The following is an 11682-nucleotide window of genomic DNA, read 5'->3' as shown; positions in this document are numbered from 1 at the left end:
TGAACACTTTACACGGATTTTATGCACAATCTTATAGCAGGATAATAGTTTAGTGTTTTATAGAAGCAGGCGTTATTTTGCGGAAGTCCATGATATACAATGAACCAAAAGCTTAATTTGCTATAATCCGCTGAAACAGGTCGAATCTGTATGATGCAACATGCAGCATGCGAAATGCACTGCCCGCCCTCCCACTGCCAACCATGCAGGAAAAAGCAGAAGCAATACGCACCCGCACCACCACCACGCAGCACCACACAAATCCCAAAACACACTCGAGGCACGTTTCGCCCCGACACCGGAGCATCCTCAGGAGATGTAGACCTTACAATGCACAATTGCAATTCTACATCTCCTGAGGATGCTGCATGGTTAGCAGTGGGAGGGCGGGCGGTGCATTTCGCATACTGCATGTTGCATCATACAGATTCGACCTGTTTTAGTGGATAATAGCAAATTAAGCTTTTGGTTCATTGTATAGTTTAGTGTTTATCGAATAATTTGTACACTAAAGATTGATATCACAAAAGACCTGTTTGCTTGTATAGTACGCGACAAGTTGACATGGCAATCGGGATGGTGATGCCCCGATTGCCATCTCGACCTGTCGCGTACTGTACATCGGATGTTGGAACATAATCGCACTAAATCGGCTATAACTGTGTAATATACTTATTCGGATTTTTGTGAAATCGTACTATGTACCTAATAGCCGCGACAGATGGAGATGGCAATAGGGGTGGGGACGCCCCGCGCACCGGCGCAGCTCCCAGGCTAACCGTGAAAACGTGACGTGCGGGTGAAATTGATTGAGCTATTTAAAAAAAATAGTAACTTTAGACCTCTCGCCCTTCGTCCAACAAAATCGTAAAAGTTGACTCAAAATTCACGTAAGTAATCAAGACAATGTGCGGAATGAGGGTACTGAACGGGCGTGGGCCGACTTTTATGCTTAGCAACTGCCTAAGCTTGGCGATCAGGGGTGTCCGGCTATAGGTGGTGGTCTGTGGATTTAATCCAACTTTTCTGGCGTTGAATGGTATACTTAGTACCTATAGCTAAAGGTTGCAAAGGAAGAAAAGGGTTAACAAAAATATCATTTTATATTACACCATCTATTCACAATTTATTGGAAAGCGCTGTCTTAAACTTTGACGTGTTGATCCGGAATCATCGCAGCTTCTGAAACAAATAGGAGTCAGTAAGTATAAAATACAAAAGGCCATTCTGAACAAGTGATAATATATCCACTAAACGATTTAAAAGCACTTTCAGAAGTCTTTTTGAAGAATATTAGTCACGTTAATAATGATTATTATTCCCCTTTCCCTTCTAACTAAGTGTAAAGCTTGTGCAGCATGGGTATACAAACCCCTACCTAATGCCTGTTCATTAAATTTTCCAAAATACCATAAAAATAGGAATAAAATCTGAAACAATATTTTGCTACGCGGAATATAAAATATCGATAATTTTATTGTGTCTTGGTGTCTCGCCCAAGTGCCTTCAATCTAAGTAGCGTCAGGTAAAACAATATTATATTTTGCCAATTAAAATAAATGAATATTGTTATTTTTATTATAAAGATGTCTGGTCTGGTTTAGTAGAAAGCTTCGGCCGTGGCTAGTTACCACCCTACCGGCAAGTCTGTGGTTCCAAGCGTTCTGGTACGATAAAAGTAGAAAAATGTTTACTTATTCTATTTTCAAAAAAGTTGTGATGTGCCATGTAGAAACCAAATGTATGGATTTAATAAAAACTCCCATACTTCTTCCAAGTTAGCCTGGCTTCCATCTAAGTCAGCATCATGATTTAACACCAGGTAAGATTCATCAAGAGCTAATGGAGCTATGTAATAAAAAGTAACAGTGAGAACATTATTAAGTCATTGTTTTTGATCAGATATACCTATTTTTTAAATTCATGTCACAACAATTTACAATTTACAGAAATGAATTGTAAAATTCATAAACCTATTTTTAATTCAAACATGCAACGCATGTCATATTATATCCATTACTGAATTGAACGTCAGGAAAATATCACGCACTTCAAGCAATGAGGCCACCTATTGTATTTAGTTAAATGCAATCTCTATTGTCTCTATACATATTCACATAAACTAAATCATAAAATGCAGTGACTATAAAATCATTATTACTGTAAGGCACTGCACTGTGTTTTTGTTTGTTTGAAACAACCCTCCAAACGGATCGCCATTATTCGAAGCACGTTCGAAGATGTCAAAAGGTGCATAAACTCCGCGCCAACGCGTATGTGTCACGCACAATGTCTTCACTTTCATAATATTACTAGCTTATGACCACGACTTTGTCCGCCTAGACTTCACCAATTTCAAACCCCTATTTTACCACTTCTAGGCTTGAATTTTCAAACACCCTTTCTTAGTGGATGTCTACGTCATAATAGCTATCTGCATGCCAAATTTCAGCTCGATCCGTCCAGTAGTTTGAGCTGTGCGTTAGTAGATCAGTCAGTCAGCTTTTCCTTTTATATTATGTAGATTTTTATTTTGCAGACGGTACTTATCCCAACATAGAGTAGACAAACTTCGTTACCGATCATTGACAGCATAATGCACTCTGCCATACTGTTCATACAACTCACTTTACGCTAATAAAACTAAGTTTAAAACATAATAACATAGAGAAACTACTTATTTAATAGGCTATTTCAGAGCTTCTTAAGTATTAAGTAACCTTTTTAACTATTTACATGACTTAGTAGCGTTTTCACACGACCGCGACTGCCCAAAAAAAGTACGTTTTCAGGATTCATGTAGATGTGTGTTTCTTTATTCCACCATAACTACTATAGAATATTTAAAGATTCATTTTGAAATAGTAGGGTACTAAGGTATAAGGATTGTACTTTTAGCTTATTAAGTAATTAATTTAATTATAGATTTTATGCAAAGAATTGTCTTATTACTATTTAGACGTTTTAGATTAAGCATGTTGAGTTAGCCAGTAGGTAAGTGAGTATGCATTGATAGTCTTAAGTTTATATAAGTCGTCATATATTAGTTATTTCTTTGTATACCGTTGGCTTCCTATTAAATAAAAAATTAAAATAAATGTCTAAACAGATTTGGATGTATGGGGAATCGTCTCAAGTGACGGTGACTTTGATTTTTTTTGGAAAAATTAAGTAAGTATGGCGGTTGTATGGCGCTAATAAAATATTTGCTTTTTGGTTCGTCTTTTAAAGCAGGGCAGTCGCCAGACAGGGCATTATAAAAAAGATTACTTAATATAATTTTCAACGCTCCTTGGCTTAAATTTCCTGGAGTAGGTACACTAAAACCGCCGCTCTATCTTGCGCTCTCCCTAGGAAAGCCGCAAACACCACTAATTAGGTGTTAAATCACTGGAACGACTAAATCCTACGTGGACTAGGACGCTGCACTGTTTACAGTGATTTACAACCGTGAATACTTACACTTTGTGAGGACACAGTTTTACTTCTACTGTAGGTAGTATGTAGACATTTTTTTGAAGAGGATAAAATATTTGTCTTCTTCAAAATATCAAAAATAGTGTTATCTTTTATTTGCAGTATCAAAGCCGAGATCAACGACGTTGTCCGAGTGGATTAGGTTTATAGTAGGTTTCTAAAATACCGTGGGAAATCTTTGATTTTCCGGGATAAAATTAGTCTGTGTTCAACACACAGGCTAATTTCAGGATTCAAGCTACCTCTATTTTAAATTTTAGTCTAGGTTCAGCGATTTGGCGTCAAGGAGTAACGAACAATTTCACAGTTAAGTACCTACTTATATAATGTTTTTTTATTCCTATACAAGTTAACCCTTGACTGCAATCTCACCAAGTGAAGATGCAGTCTAAGATGGTAGCGGGTTAACCTAAAAGACAGTTTCATTAAGGCCATACCCCTGGCCGATTTCTACGCGGTCACCGCAATGGAACGCTAATTATTTGGGCGGCACGGTTTTGCCGGTAAGGTGGTAGCCACTGCCGTAGCCTCCCACCAGACCAGAGACTATTTAAAAAAAAATCCCATACTGCGCTTGATGAAAATCGAACCCAGGACCTTCCACTTATAACACCACAGCGGCCAGCGCTCACCACTGCGTCAGGGTAATATTAGTAGGATAATGAATTATGTAATAATATTATACCCATCAACTTTATGTTTTACTTGTCCCGCCAGCGACTGTCGCAGTGACAACACAACGCCACATCTGCTGTAATCTGCACCGATCTGTGTCACAACTCGAGCCCCTTCCACCTGTTAAAAAAAATCACAATTATCAAAATATTTAAACCACTAGCGACCCGTCCCGGCTTCGCACGGGTAGTTTATTAAAATTTTCGTAAGGATCTAATAAAAAAAATATAGCCTGTCACTCAGGAATAATGTAGCTTTCGACAGGTGAAAGAATTTTTAAAATAGGTTCAGTAGTTCCAAAGATTACCGCCTACAAACAAACTTAACGACATTACCTCTTTATTACATTAGTATAGATATAGATATAGATTTAAACCACTAGCGACCCGTCCCGGCTTCGCACGGGTAGCTTATTACAATTTTCGTAAGGATCTAATTAAAAAAAAATATAGCCTGTCACTCAGGAATAATGTAGCTTTCTACAGGTAAAAGAATTTTTAAAATAGGTTCAGTAGTTCCAAAGATTACCGCCTACAAACAAACTTAACGACATTACCTCTTTATTACATTAGTATAGATTTAAACAGCCTATTTAACGTATAGTGCGCAATTTTAAAAGCTGTAAAATGGCAAATTAGAAACAAATCACGACGTATGTCTGTAACTAATTTAATATTCGAGTCCGTCCGTCCATCCGTCCGTTCAAACGTCTGTATGTCAGCGGGCTGTAATTTTCACAGAATGCGTATTTCTATTGCCGCTACAACAAATAACAAAAATTTCAAAATGGCCGCCATATTATTTCCTGTACGAGTTTCCTGTTTAATGGTACGGATCCCTTCATGTGTGAATCCAACTCGCACTTGATCGATTTTGATTCAGTTTCCGCTCGCACTAACAACATAGTCTAACCCTTATCTAAACGGTCCGTGGTCCGCCAAATGGAATTGAAACCGTGGTACTCTTTCCACGTTTTTCTTTCGCTCTTAGAGACGAGACGAGATCGCTCTGATTGAGTTTGTCAGAAGCCTTTGTCTAGCTCTGAACAAAACGATCAATGATAACCACAGTTGAATAACGCCTGTTTCTAGGGTTCCGTACCTCAAAAGGGGAAAAAGAAACCCTTATAGGATCACTTCGTTTTCTGTCTGTCAATTCAGGGGAATCAAAACCTATAGTCTACTTCCTGTTGACCTGGAATCATTAAATATGGCAGGAGGCAATGTCTTAGAGCACAAGTAAAGGAAAAAAAAATACTCAAATTTGTGTTGCCGATCAAATAATTAGTTTACTAAATCACATCAAGAATCAAGATAGCGCCGTGCGTCATTAGTTTGCAAATTTTTATTATACTGGTTTCATATTTCTTGTACGATGGCGCCCTTCGTGTGCAAGTTCGACTCGCACTTGACCGGTTTTTTACAATGTAGCCAACATAGCTGAACGGCTAGTGGATAGAATGAAACGAACGAATCCAATCTCACCTACTCCGGCAACAACGACCTCTCTAGTCTCTATGTAATACGCAGTAGACGGGTCATTCCGAACATAAAATGTGAGCTGCAACTCGTTTACGTAAAATAAAAACAAATATCGCTTGAAGATAGGTAGCCTATATAATCACATACCACTCCCGCTTCAGTTCCAACATTTCTATAATCCACCCGAAAAACATTGTAAACCCGCCACCCGAAATTCGCAAACACTTTCGGGCAGAACGTTATCAATAAAACAAGTTTCGTAAACATTTTACGGAAACAGCATAGAAAAACGCGCACAAAGGTACGGAAAACAATTATAAATGACATTGAGATCTGCTATTAAGTACTGCACAAACGTATCTGAGTTTGTAATGGCGAGTGCTTCAAACAGGGGGGATTCAAAGAAATCATTATTCCACCGACTTCCGCGCGCGACCACTTGGAAACATAGGGATGCGAAGATGCTACCAACAAAAAATATCGATAAACATCGATCCGGTATAATAAAATAGAGAAATTGACCTAAGCCGACCCTAGAGTGTAAAGGGCTGGAGGGTCTGCCAATGATGATAATAAAAATTTAAAATTAGAAACAAAATTGAAAATGGAATTTCTGTACTTCTGTGAAAAAGGTATTTTGTGCCCGTTTCTAGGTTCTAATTTTATTTTTCATCGAAATGCCCATCAAAACCGGTTCATCAGCCAGCCAAGTAACAAATAGACCGACAAATTGATAAACAATAATTTGAAATTGATATAATGACAAGACTTACAGATGTATGTGTAGTGAAATCTGCATTCTGCAACCACTAGAGTAGGATGATGCCATGAAATCTTACTATGAAAATTCGTATTATCTTGTAATCATGTACTTATTTAAGTTTTTGTAAAAGGGACTCCATATTACGTATATGAGGATAATGTCTGACTGACATAATTAATACAACTCAAAGCAGTGGGCGTTCTTTACAACATCGACCCGCACTAAGAAAGGATTTTCAAAAATTCCACAAGAGTGGGCCAGCTAAAGCAATAAAATCATTTTCATTTTAGATTGCTATCGATATTTTCATCGCCTGTAAATTCTCGCATCCCTAAATCAGGTACGCGCGCCGCTGCTGGGTAACGAAGCTAATCTGTACTCAAGTGTCGACAATTTGAGGCGTAACAACAGAAAATAAGCAAGACCGCCCTATGCTTAATCTACTAAATAAACGTCCTGTAATAATCTCGCTGTTCTGTCTGTTTGTGTTTTATGGCATTTTAGTTTTTAAAGACGACGTTCTACTCGGAACTGATTGACAACTTGGGTCAAACAAATACACTGAAATAATTTTGACTATCTTTTTTTAAATTATTTTTTCGAAATAACCTGTTGGTATTTAATTTCCAACAACCTTAATGCTATAATATACTTTAACCATCAACTACTAAAACTACTATACTATATTATAATCTATAATGCAATAAATTAACAACTATACCTATTTTAAAGGCGAAAGTTTGTATGTTTGTGTGTCTGTTTGTCACTCTTTTACGCAAAAACTATTGGACGAATTTGGCTGGAATTTGGAATGGAGATAGATTACTACAAGGTTAACACAGACTACTTTTTATATCGGAAAATGAAAAAATCCCATGGAATTTGGAAAAATTCTGAACCGTTATGCGGTTTTTAAGCAATTAAATATCACTTATAACGGTGAAGGAAAACACCGGGAAGGAGAACTTGAGAGTTCTCCATAATGCTCTCAAAGGTGTGTGAAGTCTGCCAATTCGCACTAGGCCAGCGTGGCGGACTATGACCTACATCCTTTTCATTCTGAGAGCAGACCCATGCTCAGTAGTAGGCAGCTGATGGGTTGATCATGATGATAATGATGAAGTTTTTAATAGAATTTGAATGAAAATGTAATAGACATTTAAGTAGGTATGAACATGCCTTATACGAGTATACAACCCTCGCAAAACAAGCGTTAATATCGCATCGAGGGTGTATATTTTTGCTATAAATTAAACGTCGGATACGAAACGAGTTTTTCATACGACAGTTGGTTAAACTCGCTACTTTATATTGCGAAATGAAACGCATAAATTACGTAAAAACGGGCCGTACCGTAGAACTAAGCTAGTATATCATAAAAAAAGTTATACCTTACATATTCTGCTTGCAATATAATATATACGAAACTATTTGGTAATGCACGCGTACGTCGCAAAAGAATACGCAAATAGTCTAAGAAATGGTGACTAAAATAAAATCAGATTCAAAAATTTTGGACAAAGTGAAGACATTATTAACGTAGAGTTTAACTTAGCGAAGCGTTTTTCTAAAATGTATCAAACACTGAAATACACGCTACTTTAAGTTACGAAGCACGCATTTTCTAGTATATTTTCTTCTGCTTCTCACAATTTTGTACATTTAAGTATAGGTAGTGGTTAAAACATTTTATAAAATAAGTATGGTAAGTATTGACCTACCAATCAATTTTATTATTATTTTCATAGGACTCGGTAATTTCCATCGTCTCTTAAATAAAAGGGCGGGAAAAGCAAATCAAAATAATTATAAACATTCCTACTACGAAGAATTCGCAACCGGCGGGATTGTAAACAAACACAAAATAATCAGAAAGACATTGTTTAGAATGACAAAGAGTGTCCAAGTGAGATGTATTCGTAGAAATGTTCTGATTTCACCGTTAAATACGACTATAAGTCATAAACAAGAAAATAGTTAATGAATTTGTTATGAAAATCAAGAAAATATCAAAGAAAAACATTACAATGTATTACGTTAGGGAAATGGTGTTTATAAGTCCCTGCAGAAAGACTTTGATAAGGTTATGTTTTTTCTCATCAATAATATTCGGTTTATCGCTTTTATCCTGGATACCATATTTAATAATAAATCAAAACTTATTTTTGGAATACCGGCAGAACAGATACCCTACTGATTTGAAATATATTTTGATGTGGAAACCTTCGCACTTACTGAAGAAAAAGTTACCTTTTCAAAAACACACAGTACTCGAAGGTCAATCTGCATTTATCAAGCAAGAATGTGAATATATAAATTGTTACATAACATACAATAAAGATTTGTTAAAAGATAATTATCAGAATTTTGATGCCGTAGTTTTTAATATACGCGACATGGTTAAATTTCCAACAGAAGATGTTAATTTAAAAAGATCATCAGAACAGAAATATATATTCCATTCTTTGGATTCCTCAGAAAACTATCCAGTATGTAACTCTTTCTATGATAACTTCTTCAATTGGACTTGGACATATAAACTAAATTCTGATATTCCACAAACACTAATCAATATTTACAATGATAAAAATGTTTGGGTTGGTCCCAAGAAAAATCTAACCTGGGTTCAAAAAATGATTAGACGCGATCGTTTTAATAGAAATGCTTTCAATAAAACTAAAGCCGTAGCATGGTTAGTACCTCGATGTAAGACTAAAACTAAATATCAAGATTTTATTAACGAACTCAAAAATGAATTAAAGGGATATAACTACACGTTAGATCTTTATGGGCCATGTGGTAATAAAAAATGTCCCAATGGAAGAATTTCAAAATGCCTCAAGATGATAGAAAAGAGGTATTTCTTCCAATTAGTTCTGGAAGATTCGTTTGCTGAGGATTATGTTTCAGAACGGATGGTGAAAGCTTTGTCTTATATAGTGGTACCTATTATATTAGGAATATCTGATTACAAAAGGTAAGCATTATTTTACTTTGTTATTTGTTTCTTTAATAAGATCTAAATTGAAACGTAAAATTTCAACATGGTATGTTTTATAAAACCTTTAGGAAATAGGTATAAATTTACATAAATATTAATAGAGATAGAATAACTAACATACAGCTCAAACCGCTGAGTCTAGAAACTTTTGTAAGTAGATTTTCTCTATAGCGTCTATCTCTACTAAGATGAATTTTCAGGCAGGCAGGATAGGGGCTTATATTACAATTCTAAGCACCACTGTACCGAAAATCTGTATCTATTATCGCCTCCATAAAAAAATATACTTAACAAACTTTTTCTTGCAGCTTCTTACCTCCTGGCTCATACATAAACGCACAAAGTTACGACATGAAAAAAATCGGAGCTATTATTGACTACCTGATGAAATACCCTGATACATATTACCTTTTCTTCGATTGGAGAAACCACTATTACTACACCGCCCGTCCTAGGTCCCAGATGTGTGATCTATGTACAAAGCTGAATAATAATGAGACGGTTAGCTCTCAGACTATATATAGACATTTTAGAAAATGGTGGAACCCTGACTATAGGGACGCATGTCAGCAAATGACTATGAACAATTTATTACAATAATTTTATAAATTGTTATTAATAGCCTCATTTTCATCGAAAGTGTACCTATTGCCTACCTAATTATTATACTCACATAAATATTTTTTTTTTCATTTTTTACGTCTTCATCCGCTTTACACGTCTTTATTCATTCAAACCAAAGCTAAGTAAACTTACTCAGGGTGAAATCCATTGCATCCGAGGGGAAGAGCAGTATTCGGGCCGGTGCACCCCGGTAACATGGCTAATAACCTCTCTTCGGGGATTTTATTGGCTATGGCTAATGAGTGGCCTGGCAGTTTGGAGGGGGCGGGGGGGGGGGGGGGGGAGGAGAGGTTTCTCCGTGGGTTACAGTTGGTACTCCGGTTGCCTCTCGGCCAGAGAGTCCCACATACCTTCCCTCCAGGTAGGTTAGCTGGCTGGTTAGCTGGTTGGCTTCCAGGAGGGGGGGATGCGTAAACGCATTACCCAGCGTTAAAACAAAGGGTGAGATCCATATGGACATCACCAAACGCCAAGGTTAGGCAGTTGCTTAGCATAAAAGTCGGCCCACACCCGTTCGGTACCCTCATTCCGCACATTGTCTTGATTACGTGACTTTTGAGTCCACCAATCACAACAAAGCCTTCTCCCTTGTCCTCCGCCAACATTTGACGATTTTGTTTTCATGCAAAAGCAAAACCTTGTATATTCGTACTCTTGAGGTTGAATTCTTTGTGCTTAAGTCTGAGCAAAGTCAAAGTGCGCTTTATAGATCTCAAGCTCAGGCCCCAATACAGGTCATCTCTAGTGTATTTTGCCATTGAAAAAACGCTACATGAACTGTTTTGTACCATCCACACATCACTTATCCCTCTCCAAATCAGATTAAAAGGTTTCAATATTATTTTTGGGCCACATCTGCGATCGACGTCTCAAGTCAGATTTATTATTGAATACTTTTGTGCCCCTATTCTCAGTTGTGACGAGGCAGTGATACGCTATCAATCTTCTTCAACTTCGATATCGTATTTTATCATTTCTATTACTTAAATAACATTTTGAATAAATTAGTTTTGCTGGTAAAACTTTTTAGTGCAAACTTTTTTAGGTGCGTTGGGGGATTTTCGGATGGGTAAACCGTCGCTTAATCAACACGATTCTTAAAAGGCTACCCGTTTAACCGGTTTATATGAAACTATCTTATACTCGCGACTTCGTCCGCGTGGACTACACAAATTTGAAACCCCTATTTCACCCCCTTAGAGGTTAAATTTTCAAAAATCCTTTCTTAGCGCATGCCTACGTCATAATAACTATCTGCATGTCCGATCGGTGCAGTAGTTTCAGCTGTGCGTTGATAGATGAGTCAGTCAGTGAGTCACATTTTCCTTTTATACATTTAGATTTGGTACAGCCTTTTTTCTCGGAAAATCAAAGTGTTTCCACGGGATTTAAAAACCACGTGGATGAAATCGCGGGCATCAGCTAGTAGGAGTATAATGTAATTAGGTATTTTTGGCGATGTAGCCTTGAGTGGTCTAAATAACAGATAGTGTCCCCAAAGAGCGATTGGAGTCACTTAATACACGTTTCCTAAAAGGATATTTGTTATTGTGATGGATGACCAGAATGATAACACAATAACATAATCTAATCCATACTAAGTATAATATCATAAATGCGAAAGTGTGGCGGTCTGTCTGTCTGTGTGCTTTTCACGGTCC

At 37.0% G+C, this 11682-nt stretch overlaps 1 protein-coding gene across 1 annotated transcript; it reads left to right on the top strand.

The window, feature by feature from the left end:
- Nucleotides 1-8609: 8609 nt before the first annotated feature.
- LOC117992723 (alpha-(1,3)-fucosyltransferase C-like) lies at nucleotides 8610-9997 on the top strand. Its single transcript, XM_034980436.2, has 2 exons — nucleotides 8610-9373; nucleotides 9706-9997. The coding sequence occupies exons 1-2, from the start codon at nucleotides 8610-8612 to the stop codon at nucleotides 9995-9997; spliced, it is 1056 nt and encodes a 351-aa protein (XP_034836327.2).
- The last annotated feature ends 1685 nt before the right edge of the window (nucleotides 9998-11682 follow it).

The sequence above is a fragment of the Maniola hyperantus genome, chromosome 22 (genome assembly GCF_902806685.2).
Source record: "Maniola hyperantus chromosome 22, iAphHyp1.2, whole genome shotgun sequence".
NCBI classification, from domain to species: Eukaryota; Metazoa; Arthropoda; class Insecta; order Lepidoptera; family Nymphalidae; genus Maniola; species Maniola hyperantus.
This window is presented reverse-complemented; position numbering and strand designations above follow the sequence as displayed.